Source organism: Tachypleus tridentatus, chromosome 1 (assembly GCF_004210375.1).
Source record: "Tachypleus tridentatus isolate NWPU-2018 chromosome 1, ASM421037v1, whole genome shotgun sequence".
Taxonomy (NCBI): Eukaryota; Metazoa; Arthropoda; class Merostomata; order Xiphosura; family Limulidae; genus Tachypleus; species Tachypleus tridentatus.
Window position 1 is genome coordinate 87,632,827 of NC_134825.1, and position 20,420 is coordinate 87,653,246.

A 20,420-nucleotide genomic window follows, 5' to 3' on the forward strand; every position below is an offset into this window, starting at 1 on the left:
CAGTTCCACTTTTTATTGGTAAAAGAAAGTTCAAGAGATGGCATTTCATTGCTGAATTAGGGACAGATAGTTCAGGTAGCCATTGTGTAACTCTGCACATAATTCAAAACAAAGAAACAAACAGTAGCTTAAAGACATACAGATGTTTGGAACAACTTAATACTTACTTTGCTACTTCTAATTCATATGTAAGACATGTCATCAATGAGAAACCATTAGGTCAAAAAATGGAGTGGGAGTTGATTATTTGTTGGAAATTTTGCACCATAGACATTTTGAAGGTGAAAACACACAGCACTGAATCAAAGACAAAAATAAAAGGTTCTGTAGTGTCCTATGACAGCCAGTATATGAAAAATATCATCAGATTAAGAAATAATGGTATGTGTTGTTTTTTTCTTTTTTTTTTTTTTAATAGACTCATATTATCAAAACTGGATAACTGGTCTTATTTTTAAAATATTTTAAAATATAAGGAGTTTATTTTCTTGTATAGTTTTGTTTTTGTATTAATTTTATTCAATACAAGAACTGGATGAGAAAAAGTTACATTTGACTTGATTAGCAAGCTTGTCCAGAAGATGTTTAATTTATTTGAATCTTTTAACTTTTTGTAATTCTTTTTTGAAGACTATAAGTAGCAAAATGTTGTCACTTTAGGGTATGGATGATCCTACAATCAAATCTGCATCAATAGACATTCTTTCATATATTGTGGACTTCAGTCCACCAATGGTTCGTGAATATGCTCTACAGCAAGGGAATCCTCAAGATGATGTGAGTAGAAGTCTCACTTAAACTATGATGATACTAACATTTTGTTGTTTATAAATATCAAAATATGGGCAATAAAGTTATTCTTCATGAATACTGTGATTTTCATGCAGTTTCTGACCATTAGTATATTGATAATTTTTGCATTAATACTTGAAGTGTTTCAGTATATTGTTCTGTGAAATATTAGTTTTGGAAATTCATTATTTCATTATTTTTATTATTACTTTTTATTTTTCATCTATTAAATGCATATCAGTGTCTTGCCACACAGACTCAGTTGAATTAACATAATTTGTATTCAAAAAATTATATTTTTTAAATGAAATATTTCTGATAAAGATTTATCTGTGACTATGTCAAGTAGTCTTATTTACTAGTCTTGAGTACAAAGTGATTTTCATGTTAAGATTAAAAATATTTTTATTCATAAGAAAGATTTCAAATTTCATTTGTGTAATCTCTAAAACCTCCCAAATAATTATAAACTGTTATTTTTCAGTAAAAATATGTTATCTGTTATCTTCCCTACCTCAACTCTATGTATGAGGTTGGTCGATTTAAATGACCTGGTAACCATCACAAAAGAAAATTAAAATCTAAATTACCCTTCTTTTTAGAAGGATTTCATAAAACTACATTTGTTTATCATGAGGATAGTAGTACTTATTGTACAGTAGAATGGGCCAGATTTTAAATACAAATTAAGATTTCAAGTACTTCTCAAACATGTTAAGAAAACATTAATAGCACTTTACACACATTAACTCTTTTACAACAGGTCACAGATCAGAGGCAATATCATTACGTTTGTTGACTGGTATTCAAAATTTTATTGAACTACTATTGTATGAATTTATGTCAATAAATTTGGTATCAAATTGTAGATTATAAATAAAACTTTATGACTATATATTAGTTAATATTGTAATTTAGAAGTAAATATTAAAAGAACACACTTAAATACAGGTTTTTGAGAGGCATATGGTATGTTGAATGCAGCACTGGTTGAAAGTGTATGTTTATGATGTCAGAATACAAAGTCAGTAGTTTTGTACGAATTATGAACTTAAATTACCAATATTTACAAGCTAAAATATAAAATAATCTTGTATCATTTCATTTTACTGAGATATGGCTTACATACTGAATCAAACACTATGGCCCTGTTTACCTCTTTACATTTTTGGAAACTGTCTCTTATATACACATACTTCAAAATATAAGGTGAATAACCAATCTACAGCTTAGAATGTCTCCCTAGTTGTTTTCTGAGGTATTTCAAGTTGTTAAAAGGCTACCACATTCTTTCAAACCTCCAAGGAGGTAGATTGTGTTTTTTGTCTGCTAGAAATTTCATATTTTTTTAGACCTAAATACAGATATTTATCAAGCCTAATAAATTATAGTGGAATTCTATGGTATTAACAGAGTAATTTATGATTTTTTGGTTATTGTGTATGTGTGTGTATATATAAAATCTAAAAAAAAAAAAGGTTCATATCCTCCACTTGTGAAATTTTAAAAGGCTCAGCAACCTACTTCCAGCAGCAAACAAGTTCAAAGATTGTAGTTAGAAGAGGTAATTGTTTGCTTTACTTCTTTATCATAAAATAAATTTAAATGGTAATAATTTATATACATATATAATGCCTTATAACTGAAATGTGACTATTTTACAAAATACTAGTCTACTAAAACATGGCTAAAACAATGTCACTTTGTAAATACTACAGGTAAATTTTATGTTAACATTGGATGCTGTAACATGAATACATGTGCCTTGAGTCAACTGAAGTTCTGTAATGTAAGCCAGGCATGACCAGAAGGTTAGTGTAATAAAAATAATAGACATGACATTGTGAGACTTAATCTATTTAGACTAAACATTTGTAATTTTCTGCTATAATCTGTAGTCATTCTAGAATAAAAAAAAAAATTTATCTTTATTTCCTAATTTTTTTATGGTGACTATGGGCAGATTGAGAAACCCCACAGTTATGGTAGATAGATAAAATACTAGGTAAAATAGTCTTATTGAAAACAAACATTTGAAAATTATTTAGCAGATTTTAGATATTACACAAATAATATTTGAAATGCTTGGGACAAAAAATATTTTTAATCGTAATATGAAAATCACACTTAGATCAGTAACGAACCAGACTTAATATCTCATCAAACAAATCTTTATTAAAAATACTTCATTAAAAAATCTGATTTTCTGTGTACAAAAAACTTGTAACCATTACTAAAATTCTAGCAAATTTTGTGTAAATACACATAGTGCATCAAAAGTTACAGTATAAATACTTAATGTGTATATGAATTCGTATATTATACTGAGCCTGTTGTGAAAGGTTTAATGAGTAGTAAGCAAACCATGTGCATAGTAACAAGTCACTAAGACACTCGAGAGGCTTTGCATGGTCAAGCTGTTGAGACATTCGACTCATAATCTGAGGGTCGTGGGTTCTAATTCCTGTCAGGCCAAACATGCTTACTCTTTCAGCTGTGGTGATGTTATTATGTTATGGTGAATTCCATTATTCATTGGTTAAAGAATAGCCCAAGAGTTGGCATTGTGTGGTGATGACTAACTGCCTTTCCTCTACTCATACACTGCTAAATTAGAGATGGCTAGTGCAGATAGCTCTCCAAATTAAAAACAAACAAACAAACAAACAAATCAAGACACTTGAGAGAGTCATTAGAATAAAAATATAAATATGACAAACAGCACAAATTTGTCAACCTGACTGACTGACTAACATTGTTGGAAAGGCATAGCTCTCTACTGCCTTTGCCTTATGCAAATCTAAATGTACAATGGTTGATGGGTCCAACTCTAACACACCACTTTGGTCTTGAATTCCTGTAGATGGCTGACCCTGAAGTCGTCCCTCTTGGGTCAGTCAGCTGATCCACTTAGGCTAGAGTGAACCAAGAACCATGGTTGGACATTTTCAACAGGTGTAATGGAGATTGTATCTGATGCTGGTGTTTGGGTATAGTGCTCACAAAACCCTGGCATTGCTGCAGTGTCCTTGTTTGGCATTGTAGTTCATCCTCTGGTAGGGTTTCATAGTGGGGATCAGTGGGCACCAAAATATTCCTTTGTTTTTATTATGGATCCTCCAAATAAAAACTTAAAACAGTAAAAAAAAAAAGTTTGCTCTCCTTTACTGTTTTCTCACTTTTTATGGAGGGTTCACAATAACCCACGAGACAGTGATCATTTTTCTGTAATTTTGAGAGAGACTGGCCATGGTCGATGCCACCTGACCCGCATATTCCGGTTGAAGCTGAATGAAGCAAACTGGCTCTTTTTTACTGCTCTCTCAGAACTTGATCCTGCCATCATCTGTAAGCCATTAATAGAGGACTGTGTGGCAGCAGCAATTGAATGTATCATACAGGCAGCTGCTCAGTGTATTCCTAAAACATCATATTTTCCACAGTATCTTTGTCTGTGGTGGAATCATGCCTGCCAGGTGGCACAGAAGGCTCATAAACAGGCCTGGGATACTTTTCATAGGTATCTCTCACTGCTTTGCTTTCCAGCGGTCCCTTGCACATGATCGGCAGGTAAGATGTTAAAGCCAGAAGGACTCTTGGATTAAGTTCACAACCAGCATATCTTCTACCAGCAGTTTCAAAGCCATATGGGACAGGATTTGAAAGATCACTGGGCAATCCAATTCTGTCCCTCTGTTGATCTTACTCTCTCTGGCTTGGAAGAAGCTGATACCTGGAGCATTGCCAATACTCTAGGTGAAAGCTTTTGCCAGGTATCTAGCATTTTTCATTCTTCTTCCACCTTCTTAGCCATCAAGAGTCGGGCAGAGCGATCACCTATTTCCTTTTGAGCTGAGTTTCTCTATGACTATAATTGTCCCTTTACACTGGTGGAACTCAAACTGGTCTTTCGTCAGTCTGGTAGTACATTGTTCGGACCTTGTGATTACACTATGACATGCTGCATCATCCATATCCTGCTTCTCATGCTATTCTTCTGATTGTTTTTAACTGGATCTGGCAGGATTATGTTCTTCTTGATGTCTGGCACCAGGCTATTGTCCTATCTTTCTCTAAGCCTAGGAAGGAACCCAAGATTCCTTTAAGCAATCATCCAGTTGCTTTAGTGAGCTGTCTTTGTAAGACCTAAGACAGGATGGTTAATGCTCATCTTGTTTGATTCCTCGAATCAAACAACTTCCTCTTGCTCTCTCAGTATGGGTTCTGATGACAACACTCCTCCGTGGACTGCCTGATTTGACTTGAAATATCAATCAGAGAAGCCTTTTTCAAATGACAACATCTTGTATGATTATTGTTTAGCATTGAGAAGGTTTAAGATACAACATGGAGGTATGGTGTTTTGCAAGACCTCCATAAAAATGTGTTAATGGACAGGCAATTCCAAGTTCGTGTGGGTTAGACACTTTCTCGTTCTTTTCTACAGGAACTTGGAGTCTTTTATGGTTCTGTTTTGAGTGTAACACCTTTCATTATAAAGATTAATGCCATTACTGAACAACTTCCTCTTACTGTTGCAAACAGGCTCTGTGTTGATGACTTTCACATCTCATGTTAGTCGTCGAACATTAGGTATATTGAGCAGCAGCTACAGACTGCCCTCAATCGTTTACTGAAGTGGACCATAACAAACGGCTTTAACTTCTCTCTCTGTAAAACCTTTTGCATGCACTTTTGTTGCCAATGGGGTATTCATCCTGATCCTGAACTCTGTATTGGTGAAGTTGTGCTACCTGTGGTCCTTGAGACAAAGTTCTAGGGGCTTATCTTTGACCGTAAGCTGACCTTTATACCACACATCAAGCAGCTATGGGTCAAATGTACAAGAGCACTGAACATCCTCCATGTTTTCTGTTCCACCACTTGGGGATCAGATCGATGTTCCATGCTAAAAAATACATCATGCTCTTATTTGATCAAAACTCGACTGTGAATCACTGGTTTATGGCTTTGCCAGGACCTTGGCCTTAAAGTTACTGAACCCCATTCATCATCAAGGACTTCGGCTCTGCACAGGGGCTTTCCGCACCTCCCCAGTTCACAGTCTCATGAATTACCTCTGCTATTTGCAACTGTCTTTACCATATATTTTAAAACTTCATTCCTTAACAAAGCATCCCACCTGGGGTTGTGTTTTCCTTCCTCAGTGGGCCATACATTTTCAGAACAGAGGATCTGCCATTGCTTCTTTTGACACCTTAGTATAAAGGTGCAGTTGGATGAATTGGATCTGTCCTTGGATAACATTACTGTATCCACTGATCAGTCCATTCCTCCATGGCTTATTACAGTCCCCAAATGTGACCTGTCTTTAAGTCATCTGAGAAAAGCAGACACTTCTGATTGGAAATACTGCCATTTGCTGAACATTCTTCGAACCATCTGTCCATTACTGTTTATATAGATGGTTCGAAATCAGGTGACTTCGTGGGCTCTGCCATGGTTTGTTGTGGTTCTGTGGTTGCATGCAGATTTCTCTCTACATCTTTTGGGTTCACTGTTGAACTGTACATCATTTCTCTTGCCCTGGATCTCATAGAAGCTAAGCAGTACTCAAACTACACTTTTTAACTGTCTTGCATTGTTCTCTAATCGCCCTGGAATCACTTCACGTTAGTTCACATCATTTTCTTGCTGATATTCAAAACTGACTACCCATTTGTCCTTAACATCTACTTCTGTCCAGTTTTTCTGGATATGGAGCCATGTTGGTATTTGCGGGAATGAGCTTGCCAAACTGCAGTTAAGTCTATCTGCTCTGATAGACACTATCACTGCTGTGCCTCTTCCATACATGGACTATGGTTGTGTACTCAAGGCTCGGCTCCATGCCAGTTGGCAGTTGACTTGGAGTGGGTAATGTGAAAACAAGCTTTTCCAAATAGAATCCTCTATTGGACTTTGGTCATCTTGCTTCTGTAAGGATTGGAAAGAAGAAATTGTTCTAATTAGACAACGCATTGGTCACAGTTCTTTAATGCATCATTTTCTTTTTTCTGGGGCTGATGCACCATTGTGTTGTCTGTGTAACATTCAGGTCACAGTTAGCCACGTAACTGTCTTGCCATCATTATGACTTTCAACTACAGCAACATTTTAAACATGTTCTTTCCCAAGGTTTATCCATAACATTAGACGCTATCCACATTGGAATTGTTTTTAGTTTTTTTAAAGGCAATTAATCTTTTTAATGCTATTTAAGTTTTTAAATATATACATTTGACCTTTTTTAATGTGATTCCTTTTTAAGAATCTAAGTACAGCTAGTTGGATTTGAAACTAGAAAATGGCCATGATGTCAAATAACTTTTGAACTATTCGTTAGTCATCCTGGCGAGTTATTATTAAAATGTTTCTTCAAGTCTTTTAAAATTCTTATTACTTTGCTTTCTGAAAATGGCCACAACTTCAAATAGCTTGGAACCAGTACTGGAAAGGCCAACTTCAGGGGACTTAATGGTGGTTTTTTGAACTTATCTATTAGCCTTCCTGGTGAATTATGATAATTACAGTTATGCTACAGAAAGTACTTTACAATTTGTATTACTGTAGTTTTTCTTTTACTGATGTAGACTAGATGTAAAAATTGGTTTTAATGCTGTTTGTTTTTTTTTAATTCAAAAATTAAACTTTATTTTGTTTTACTTCAATTCCCTTTTATGAATTTTACTAATTTTACTTTAAACTTTTTACTGGATGTTTGATGTAGATGGCCTAGTTGCTTTGCTCCATAAAACACCAAACCAACCAACCAATTCACATCTCTTGTGATGCGTGGGTGTGCTCTGAATTTTCCCCTTTAATTTGTATACTTTCAGTATTATAAGTTTTATTCTGTTATATTAATAATAAACACTAGCTGTAGGTAATGGCAAGGTGACATATAAAAGTTCAGCCTCTGAACTTTATATGCTGAAATACCAATATATTTTTCTAACCCACACAGAGAACCTTCCTTTTTTTTATTAACTTTCAAGGCTGTTTACCAACCCATTTGTTCTCTGATGATGCATATGTTTTTTATCAATTAAAAGGGATTTTGTTTCTTTTTCAAGCTTTGAATTATCATTTTAAATTTGGCAGTAATAGACTGGCTGAGAGTAAGTGTTTGATGTATGTTGAGTGAAGTGGTTGTCCACAGTAAGAAGGGAATTTTTAACTGTTTATAGCTTTGGCAGAAAACCATTTAAATTGTATTAGTTTTCAGACTTTTTGTTCTAGTGAATGATATATCTTTGTATGTTCTAAAATACATATTTGAGAGGCACATGAATTTTTATTTCTGCAAAATATTTCCATAGTTTATGTTTGACAGTATGTTTTTTCATGAGAATCTGTTTATATATTTTTCTGTAATTTACTACTTTACATGGAAGAATAAATTGTTTTGTGATTTAAGCCAGGCAATGAAAGCATAAGATTTATGGCTTAAAAATTTATGGTTATAATATGATTAACCAGAGGTTGTGATTTGCTGTTTTTGACACAGTCCTTCCTCATGATTTTGTTTACTCAGTTGGCTTCATTTGGATGTAATTATTTAATTTTACTATATATAAAAAGAAATGAAATTCTTATATTTGAATTTTATGAATATTATTAAATGAATATCTGTGACAAATGTATTAAAAGAAGAAAAAGTATTATTCATGTATTCAAATAAAATATCAAACTGTTAGGTGAAAATAATTATTTTTATTTTTAGCTTGAAAAACATTTTCAGTCAAAATGACTTAGTAGTTTTCAGAAATTCATAGACAACTCTTCAGTAAAAAATGCTTTATTAAAAAATCATGGTAATAAGGTTATTCAAATGGACCAGGTCAACACAAATGAGACTGCACACTTAATTATTGTTTTGGTGTCCTAAACAGATAAGCAGTGGAAGATGAATTTCTGATAAATAGTTTGAGCATGTCTCACCCATCTGATAAATGCTGATAACTGTTAATAGATGTATAAACTTTACATTAATAACATGGTATAGAAATTTAAATTGAGATAAAGTGGGAAATTTGTCATCCAACCTTGCTTTGTTTTAACTGAGGATGTTTTATTTATTGGTTATGTATTTATTTCAGTGTAACTAAGGTTTAAAGTACAGGGTGCATAACCTACTAGTAGTCAGTCAAGATAATTGGTTTATAATGCTATTGTTCAAAATGTTTCATTTATTTTTTTACATATGCTGAAAAGGAACTTATTGTAATGTTTGAAGAATGGAAAAATTTACTTTGCATTGAACCCATACTAGTGTAACTGTTACAACCACCCATATATATATATATATAAACATTTGTTGATACACAGTTTCTAATGTAATGACTGTGTTGTTTATATAGGCAAAGCCTTTACTTGATTTATAATCTGCTGAAGAATTGTTGAATATTCTTTGTCACTGTGTCATGTATGTTTGTAAAGAAATTTAAAATTATTACTGCTGTATAATTACAACAAATAACCTTCAGAAAACTCTTCAAAATATTTTATATTCCTTTCTTAATTATTTTCTCCAAAGGATCAGTTGATCATCAACATTATCATAGAACAGATGATATGTGATCTTGACCCAGGTAAGTGTGTCATTGTTGACATACTTATTTCATTTATTTTCCAGTTAGAATATGTAAATATTCATTTCTTCTGTGGAAAAAAATGTTTCAAACTTTTTAATATTTAAAATTTTTATTATAATAATTTATGTATGTAATCTATGATTACCAGTGGATATACAAAAAATGTTTTTAAATATAGTATGTGAACTGTTTTCTTGAACTTGAGATAAATCTTTAAACTTAATTTCAGATGTCTGAAAATTTTCTGAGACTGCTCTTAAATTTAAGTATACATTATTTCCTGTAGTTAGATCATAAACTTCTACTTACATTTTAATTGTTTATTTGGTACTATTTCAAAAATTAGGAGACATTATCACTTTTAAATTGATATTTGGTAAAAATGATAATTTTTAAAGTATTATATATTTCACTAATTCTTTAGATTATAACTTACTTTTGATGACTTCTAGTTTGATGGCAATTACATGTTTTGTAATTTTAAATTTGTGAAAATTTATCCACAGTAAACATGGCAGAAATGATAACTAATAACTATTGCCTAGATAGTGATGTATTACAGTAGATTTCTTTCATATTTTGGCTTTATACTTGGTATTTTGAATTTGTGGGAATGTAAAATTCGTATTTTTTCAGATCTTGGAGGTGCAGTACAACTCGTAGGAATTTTGAAACTGCTTTTAGATCCTGACAATATGTTAGTTACAGTTAATGTAAGTCTTTACAATAGTTATATTTAATTTTGAGGTGCAAGTTTGATGTAATCCTTCGATAATGATGCTTTTTGTTGTTTTTTGCATGCTTTTTTGAATTAGTTTAGTTGAATGTGGGGTAATGTGTATATTTAATTGGAGTTTGTAACATAAATGCTTCAACTTTGTGCAAAGATTATTATAAGGGGTTACAGGTTGTATATTAATAGTTGTTCTTCCCCCACTTATATTACCTCATTTATGTACTGAATACAATAACTTATATAATGATATCTGCCATTTCCAGGTCAGTATCATTTTTCTTACAAGAAGAATGATGTCTTTAACTCTCTCAATACAGCCTCAGTCAATTTGACACTGTGTAACCTTTTTATACTCATTTAAAGTCCTTGAAGGTTTAAACTATTAACTTTGAATATAGTATGTATATCTTCCCAAAATTTGACAGTCTTTCAGTCATATTTTTTAGTGAAGTGTTTTAACAAACTAAAATTAAAATTTGTCCCTGAATATCTTAAGTATTTATGTATCCTCAAAACGGCTGGCATGGGTATTGAAACTTTAATTGAAGTAAAGTACAGAACAACATTTTGACCTTCTTAGGTCACCTTCATGTTAAGAAAGGGTTAATAAGTATTTTTATTTGTATTGTGATTTAATGTGCCATGTTATTATGTGTAAATATTATATAATGATTAATGAAATATACCATGCTATTTTTTTTAAAGATAAATTAGTATTTACTGGTTCAATATACAAGTTATGCATTTTTTCTCTTACACAGGCACAATAAAATAATTGTGAAAATCAAAACTTTGTAAGTGTTGCATGCAATGTATTCAACTAGTCTCCACCCCTCCTTATTTTTTTTAAATGTTGGGATAAAATTCCAGATGTTTTAACATATTTCTTTGCAAGCAGTAATACAAATATCATGTTTAAGAAATATAAAAATATAAAAGTTAAAATTAAGGGTTTGTAGGTGTTTTAACATTTTGATTGTGAGGAACTATGTTCATTCATGATAGTTTTTGTTCTAGAAATCAGAGAAGACAGATTTTCTCAACTTCTTTTACAAGCACTGCATGCATGTGTTAATAGCACCAGTGTTAGCTAATACAGCTGAGGACAAGCCAAGTAAAGGTATATTTCTAAACATTCCATGAATATGTGAATAGCTTTTAAGTAGTTTTGTTTTGAAAAGTAAGATATAACAGTAAGCTCAACAATTACAACTTAATTTCACTTTGTTTTAACTTGAAGATTGACTAATAAATTGAAATTTTTTGTATACTGTAAAGCACAAGCACCTTAATTTTGTGTGCTTGTTGTCTGTGCATGTGATCAGTTGAATAGTATCGTGATTTTATCTTTAAAAATAAGATTAGGGGAACTAGAAAGTTTTCATGAAAGTGAAAACATTTCTTTGATTGGAGTTTTAACTTTTAGTATAATTTACAGGAAGACTGTATAGATTCTGTTTGAGGATAATCAAGCTAAATTGTTGTTTTTTCCAACTCGTCAAACAGTTTCCACTTAAAAGTGGTGTTTTGCTATGAAAAGGTACCTAGTAGCAACAGCTTGAATTGGTTTTAATTTAGTCTTAATTTTGAGTATATTAAAAGTAAAAGAAAAAAAAATTACTAGGGTACAAACTATACTGTGGGAGTATAAAAGGTAACTTTGGTTTTGGAGGACCTACACTGTCTTATCATTCTTAACCTCCATTTGCCAGTTTCACATAAGAAATAAAGAGTAGCAACAGATTAGAATTAGAAATAGAAATTAGGAGAATGAGATGTGAGTGCTCAAGTCAATAATGTTCCATATATGTATCACCTTTCACTGTCTGCAGATAGTTGTGGGAAGGTGACTGCTCTTCCAAGTAAAGAATTAATTGAAATAAAAAAAAAAGGAAATAAGGTTCTATCATTTGGAGGTAAGGAAGATGAAAACTTACCTCTTGATGTTAGCATTTCAGGACCCAATATGGTAGAAAGCAGTAATTGACAGCAAACTAACTATACCAGCTGCCCAAACAAACTGGTATAGCTCCCAACCACTACCCATTCACCAAGTCTACTGTAACTATCATGTTCTAAAGAGGCCTTTTTATGCAGCAAGGTGTACATTCATACAAAGTAGTGCCAAGTTGTTAAATGACCTTATTCTTAACTAAAAATAGTTTAGAAATTTTAAGTAAAATTTCTCTAATTTTTATTTATTTAATACATTGTTGTATTTGTTACAGACTAATTTAATAATTTTATTTAAAGTTTCTTTATTAAATCCATTAACTATTAATGTTTGTATCAGTATTTCAAAATATTATCATTTATTACAAATTTTACAACATTTGAATAACTGCAAAGTTATAATGCTGTAACTCAGATGTGTGAAATAATTTAGTATATTATAAAGTGTAAAGAATTGCATTTGTTTACTTTTCCAGATGTCTAATGAAATATCTTTTGAAGTTATATATTATGAGAACACACTTGAAAAACAAATGAATGAAGTTCTAATTTCAATATAGAGGATCTAGTCTTTTTTTTTTCTGTAGTGTTTATATTATAAAAAAATGGTTTGGTAAAAATGTATTGAATAATAATGAAAATAAGTTTTTATACTGGAAATACTGTTATTATATTAATGTAGTATTTGTTAAAGGTAATTGCTGCTAAGTTTTTTACTTGATTTTATTTATTGTTTGTTTTGCATATCCAGAGGATAGCCAGACAGCCCAATTACTTGGATTAATATTGGAACTTTTAACATTTTGTGTGGAACATCACACCTATCACATAAAAAACTACATTCTTCACAAGGATTTGTTAAGAAGGATTCTCGTCTTATTGAAATCTAAACACACATTCCTTAAACTCTGTAAGTGTACTATAATATCTAATTTTTATTTGTGAATTCAGAAACAAGAATAACATAACCCTTTATATTTTGCTTTCTCTCTCTTATAGTTAATTTATATCAGTAACAAAATTACTTTTTTAATGAGTGATTTTAGTCTGTGTTGTTTTCTCAGGAATTTATTTATGTGCTGAAACTTAATACTGACAAGAAGTAATTGATTAAAAAAATGTGATTGTTTAATTATACTAAAGATAAATTCTCTAAAAACATGGGCTATATTTATGATAATTCCTCAGTCTTTCTTAAATTTTGTATAAGTTATTGTCAGATGCTTTAAATTTTTGGAATAATCAACTGTTTTCTACTTTGTTTTATATAGGTGCTGTTCGTTTTATGAGAAGAATCATTGGTCTTAAAGATGAATTTTATAATCGATACATAATTAATGGCAATCTTTTTGCTCCAGTTGTTGAAGCTTTTAAAAGAAACAATGGTCGTTACAACCTTTTAGATTCTGCCATTTTAGAAATGTTTGAATTTATAAAAGTGGTTAGTATCCTCTTTCAATGTATGTTTTCTGCAGTATGTAGCTCAAACCATATGAACTTATTATCATCTTAGAAACAGTATATTTTCAAGAAAAATAGACCAAGAAGTAAAATAAACATTTTTTACCAAAAACAGTTTGTAGCATTTTAAAAAATGTTACTTATGTTTTAAGAACAGTTAAAGAATAAATGCATTTATAGAATTACTAAAGTAAAACCTTATGGCAATTGTCTCATAGTATCAGGTGTTTTTTTTTGAGAGACTTATAATTATAAAAATAGAATGAAAATATTTATTTTACTTGTATTCATTGCAGGGCACAATTTGTTATAAATTATTATTTATTATCATGATAGGAAAAATCAGTCTTGCTAAATTACAGACACTGCAAAAAAAAATCTGTATGTGAGACATATATTTGTTTTCAAGTTTTAAGGGAGGACCTGTTATTTTGATATAAAAATTCTTAAAATCATTAAGCCTAAAAGTATTTTTAAAAAAATTAATATAAGAGGTAAAGTTTTTCTGTGTACATTTTGTTCTACTTTTGTTATTTAAATGTTGGAAATAATGGCTGTAATATTTAGAGCAAATTTGAGCAGTTAAAATGCTCTAGATGAAGAGTATTTATTTTTCTCAAAGTTTTGGAAGGCATTTTTCTTTTATCTTGATTTTAATGCTGTAGAACTTTCACCATTATGTTTCTACTAGATCATTGTAATGTCAGTTTGTTTTTTGACCTTCCTTCCACATACTAGCCTACAAATTTCATTATCCTTTGTGTCACTATGTCTTCTTCACAGAGTTCTTTTTTGCTCTTTTTCTGTCCTCTGATTATAAACATTTGCACAAATTTTAATACTGTTATTTTTTAGTTCCCAAAATATCTGTTGTAATCTTAAATTTTATTGGGCAAATAAAACATGAATTAGTTGATAAGTTAATATAAAAAATGTTTTTTCTCTGTTAAATTTTAAACTGTTAATTATGAACTTTTAACAAATGTGCTATTTATTTATTCTTTTATCAGATTTGTTATTTTATATTTTTTTATGTTTTACTGCAGGAAGATATAAAATCTTTAGGTGCAAATGTAGCTGAGAGATTTGGTAAAGCACTGGAAAAGATTGACTATGTGCAAACTTTTAAATCCCTTAAGTTACGGTTTGAACAACCACAAGAAAAACTAAAAGACAGGACATCACTTGAAAGGTTAGTGTATCTGCAGGATGCTGTTAATGTTTATTTAGCAATGTATGAATAATTATTTGGAGGTTTCATGTATTATTTAACCTGAAATGAACAGTATTATCTGTGTTTTTCATACTGAAAATAACTGTGACAGATAAAGTGGGATAACTTATCATTTTATAGTGTGATTAAGCTTCTTAGTTGGTCTGAATAAAAGTAGTTCCAACTATATCAGTGAAAAGATAAAACTGATAATATTATGTTCAAGTTAAAAAATGCAGCATAAAGCATGTTAAAGATTTTTTTGTAATTACCATGCTCTTCAGCAGAAAAATATTTCATGTGTTAAGTTAGAAAATAATATGAAATTTGCTTTAAATATATATCTTGTATTTCCCATTGCTGTTTTCATTTCTAGTGTTTCGCCTATTCTACGTAATAACAGATACCGTAGAGATCCTCGACAATTAGATGAAGATGAAGAAATGTGGTTTAATGAAGAGGATGACTTGGAGGATGGAGAACCAATAAATGACACCATGAGCAAAAAGCTGGATGCAGAGTTTGATGAAATTGGGAAAATACTAGATAAAAAGGGTTGGTTGTGATTTCAAAACTTTTAGACAATATTTTATCACATATTTGATAATATATTTCATTTGCACCATCATAGAGTATATACAGATATGTCTGACCTTGTATAATTTTGCCATTAACACTTTGAATGCTGGTAGGTCAAAGAGCACATCATGACTTTTCACAGAATTACATTCCAAATTGAATTGAAGTGTTTTTGTAGCAATATATATATATATATATGTCTATAAACTTGGAATTAAAGTACATTTAACAAGCCAAATGTTAATATATACATTTTAATTTATTAACTTCTAGAGGAACTGCTTAAGTAAATTCTAAGTTGTCACTTGGCTTTATCACGTTCCACTTGTTCACTTCAGACTAGCAGTTTTTGGTTTTCTTATATTTTATATATGATATCCTGATTTAATATAAAGTATACATTTATACTACAAATATTAATAGGCACAGTCTAATCTTTTTGCTTTCCAACTTCTTGTATATGGTGATGTAACCAGAAATTGAAACCCACTTGTCACATCCTTCTAACATGTCCAACTTTTCACAGAATGTCAGTAATTCTTTCTCACATTTGATTTTGGATTATTTATAATCAATAAAAAGAGATTTTGAGTTACCAATTTCCTTATAAGGCTAGTCCATTGTAATGACCGTGTTTGAATTATATGGTAAACAGACTTATTGTTACTATCATGGAATTGACATTGATCAGATAACTGATACGGGTGGTTCCAAATCAGGTAATTCTGTGGGCTCTGCCATGGTTTGTTGCAGTTTGGTGGTTGTGTGCAGAATCCCTTCTACAGCTTCTGTGTTCACTGCTGAACAATATGCCATAACTCTTGCCCTGGATCATATTGAAGCTGAGCAGTACTCTGACTGCACTATTTATACTGACTCCCTTAGTTCTCTGCTGGCCTTGGAATCACTTCACGTTGGCTCACACCCTGTTCTCACTGATATTCAAAACTGACTGGCCCATTTCTCATTAAAATCTACTTCTATCCAGTTTTTCTGGATACCAGGCCACGTTGGTATTCGTGGGAACAAGCTTGCTGACACTGCAGTTACATCTGCCTGCTTTGGCACTATCATTGCTATGCCTATTCCATACATGGACTATGGTCCTGTATTCAAGGCTTAGCTCTGTGCCAGTTGGCAGTCAACTTGGTGTGAGCAAGTTGACTGCAAGCATTTTCAAATACAACCCTCTATTAGACTTTGGCCATCTTGCTTCTGTGAAGATTGGAAAGAGGAAGTTGTTCTAACTAGATTACACATTGGTCACAGTTTTTTAACTTGTTTTTTTTTTCTGGGTCTGATGCACCAATGTGTTGTCTGTGTAACACCCAGGCCACAATAAGCCACATTTTACTGCCTTGTCGTTGTTATGACTTTCAGTGACGGCACCATTTTAAATGTTTTGTCTCAAGGTTTATCCTTAACGTTAGACAGTGTTATTCGCGATGGTGACACTGTCCACCTTAGAAAGGTTTTTAGTTTTTCAAAGACTCTTAATCTTTTTAATTCTGTTTAAGTTTTTTAATTTATATATTAGATATTTTTAATGTGATTCCTTTATAAGAATCAAAGTAAATCTAGTTTAATTTGTAATTAGAAAATGGCTGCAATGTCAAATAACTTGAAACCATGACTGGAAAGGCCAACTTCAGGTGTCCAATGCGGGTTTTTGAACTTATCTGTTTGTCTTCCTGATGAGTTATGATAATTGCAGTTATACTACAGAAAGTCTTTTACAACTTGTATTACTGTAGTTTTCTTCTTACTACTGTAGACTAGATGTGAAAATTGGATTTAATGCTATTTATGTTTTTAATTGAAAAATTAAACTTTGGCTTGTTTTACCTTAATTTCCTTTCATGAATTGTAATAATTTTACTTAAATTTAAACTTTTTACTGGTTGTTTGGTGCAAATAGTCTTGTTGCTTTGCGCCATGAAATACCAAACCAACTAATCAATCTGTTGGGCTGAACCTGTAGTGGATAATTTATGTTTACTATAATTAACCCTATATCTCTTGGGCTGAACCTGTACTGCATAATTTATGTTTACTACAATTAACCTTCTATCTGCTGAACTGAACAAGTACTGGATAATTTATGTTTATATAATTAACCCTGTATTTCTTGGACTGAACATGTACTGGATAATTTGTTTATATAATTAAGTGTGTGGACTGAACCTGTACTGGATAACTTATATTTACTGTAATTAACCCTATATCTGTTGGACTGAATCTGTATTAGATAATTTATGGTTACTATAATTAACCCTACATCTTTTGGGCTGAACCTGTACTGAATAATTTGTGTTTACTATAATTAACCCAATATCTATTGGACTGAACCTCTGCTGCATAATTTATGTTTAATATAATTAACCCTATATCTTTTGGACTGAACCTGTACTGGATAATTTATGTTTACCACAATTAACCCTATATCTGTTGACCTGAACCTGTACTGGTTAATTTAGGTTCACTGTAATTCTGAATTTACTATGTGTATCTTCAGGAAAGTTGAAAAGCTTTTAGTAAATGTATAAAACCCAGAATTGTTAATAATAAAGGGTTTAAGCTGTTAGTCATCAAAGGCATTATGTTGTTATTCTTTGTTATCAGATGCTTGTTTAATTATATAAAATCTGAGTCAGTTATGTAGAATCACCAATATTTTAACCTTTTGAATAAAGTACCATTGCTGTATTTCTTTTTGAACTTTTATTATTATAATTTTTTACCATTTTCTCATTACTGGTTCACCTTGTTTCATGCATATGAGCTTCGTTTCTGTGAAAGAAATTTGTATTTTGTTATGTCTGTCTTCTGTAGGTAGAGATACGGAAGGAAAAGAAAACTTAAGATCAATTCCTAACAAGGCAGGGTCTCCAGTTCTCAATAGCCGTAAAGTAAGCTGTCCTGGTTCAAATTCAGCCCAACCACTCAGTCCGGCAGTTGAAGTGAAGGGTGCATCTCTTACGAGAAAAGTAAATAATTCTTTTATATGGTTAATACTATTGAACTTTTAACAATTACAGAATTCAACAAGAAAATATGGCTAGGATTTTATTTCACCAAAAGTTATAAATGAATCACCATTTTCAATAAGTATTTTAATTGCAAAAAGAAAACTGTATGAGTAATATTGCTTTTTCAGAGCTTAATAGATAATTTTTTTGTTAATCAATAATTTAAAGGATGATAAAATGCTGTAGATAATTCTTTCTCAGATGCATAGCTTAGTAAAGATAGCAATTAAAATATTATTTTAATATTTTTGAACTTTTATTATTTTTATCCTTGTGGCTATAAATAGTTATTTTTTATTCAGGGTGGGTTAGTAGATTACCCTGATGAAGATTCTGATGAAGAAGAAGAAGACTCTGCTGCAGTTCCTGCTTCTAAACGACCACGATTAAACACGTAGCACAATGAAATATTGCTTAGTTATTTTAATGATCTTTCATAATCACTAATGGTTCAAACAGGCAGAAGCAGACGTGCACATCACTGGTATACCTGTGAGCACAAATCTGTCATCTGTGAACAAAGTCACTACTGTGACTATGTTGATCATATGGGTCAGTGGTGTGTTGTCACAAATCTTAATTGCTGTTCATACTACAGTTAAGCATTGTGTATAAACTTTTCAGCCATAGTTACACTGTTTATAAAATCCTGTGTGGAATATGATAAATAATGGGCTCTTTTCTTCAGTCATCAGTATTACCAACCTCACAAGATAGCAACAGAGCCAAAGTAAGAAATTAAAGACAAAGTGGGAAAACATTATCAGATAACCCACCTTTTACCAGATCACGTAGTTCTTTATGTGGTAATGTTTTTTTTTCATTTTAACACATTAAATTTTATTCCATGTGTACTTTTTGAAAGGCAGTTTTTTTCAGAATGCATGCTGTGTATTGTAAATGATTTGTAGAAGAGGGGAAAAAAGAAAAGTTTCATTGTTGAGTGTGTGTGTATGAGTGACAATACCTTGTAAATGTTTTTGGTTTTCCTAAGTTTACAGTGAAAGGTATCAGACATAAGGTCATCAAGTGGCTTTTTGATGTTATATATATACATACATACTGGTAAGATATGAGATTTTTCAAAACATCTCCATTGAAAACATGAATGCTAATTCTTACCCTTTGGCCAGTCAGTTCACAAGACTTTTTGTGAGGAGCATTTACTTGCATCTTTCTGGGGGAATTAAAAAGTATTGATTTACAAAGCTATTGATAAAATAAGATTAAAGGGCTTATATGGAAAATATAATATTTTTCCATTAAGAAATAGCCAGTGGGATTCTGTATATGTATGTGTGTACATGTCTTGTATGGTGAGTTCTTTTCACTGATGCCTTTTAATCCCAGCAGTCAGAAATCAGATTTGGAAGAAAAAAAAAGTACAAGAGACATCCTAAACACTAGTTAAAAATATTTTTATACATTTATCTCCCTTTACCTCAACATTTGTAGCATACATGGACTTTCTTGCTGCATCACATGGTTTGTAATATACAACATGGAAAGATGACAGAAATTTAAGACGTAAGTGTACCAATGAAATTTTAATGTGGAAAAATGTATGTATAAATTAGATAAACTTTCATCTGACTGTTTCAACATAAGTTGGCTGTCATTGATCAGTGCTTTGTTTATGTGACCTATATCAATTTTTGTAATAAAAAAAAGGAAAAATATAAAGCAGGTAAAAGATTTTTTGGTAGTCTTCATCTTAGTGTGTGTGTGTGTGTAGGGTTATTGCATATGTAGGATATTCATGGTGGTGTTGTTTTTACTAAAAGAATTAAAAAAAATATCCCCAGTACTTGTGGCTTGTTCTGTTAATCTCTGGTGTGCATAATTGAATTTTAATGAACAGAATCTGAAATTTAATTTTAAAAAATGTATTGTAAATTAATATTTGGTAAATGTTTTAAAAACATTTATTAGCAGCCATGTTTGGAACAAATAGAAAAGGTAGCATACGTATGCAAACTGCATCTGGAGTCTGAAGTGTTACATTAGTCACTTTATCAATTAAACCTCCTAATGGTATTATATCAATAACCATCATATTA

General features: G+C 31.4%; 1 protein-coding gene across 2 annotated transcripts in view; it reads left to right on the forward strand.

Annotated features, from left to right (window-relative positions):
* Positions 1–20,167, forward strand: part of LOC143254992 (serine/threonine-protein phosphatase 4 regulatory subunit 3A-like) — a 66,537-nt gene extending 46,370 nt beyond the window's left edge. For both annotated transcript variants that reach the window (XM_076509953.1, XM_076509961.1), the window contains exons 9-18: positions 661–777; positions 9,332–9,386; positions 10,026–10,102; positions 11,143–11,245; positions 12,830–12,988; positions 13,350–13,519; positions 14,586–14,731; positions 15,129–15,307; positions 18,164–18,318; positions 18,663–20,167. In XM_076509953.1, coding sequence (XP_076366068.1) covers positions 661–777; positions 9,332–9,386; positions 10,026–10,102; positions 11,143–11,245; positions 12,830–12,988; positions 13,350–13,519; positions 14,586–14,731; positions 15,129–15,307; positions 18,164–18,318; positions 18,663–18,758 — 1,257 coding nt within the window. In that variant the 3' untranslated portion in view covers positions 18,759–20,167. The remainder of the gene's footprint in view (positions 1–660; positions 778–9,331; positions 9,387–10,025; positions 10,103–11,142; positions 11,246–12,829; positions 12,989–13,349; positions 13,520–14,585; positions 14,732–15,128; positions 15,308–18,163; positions 18,319–18,662) is intronic.
* Positions 20,168–20,420: the final 253 nt, after the last annotated feature.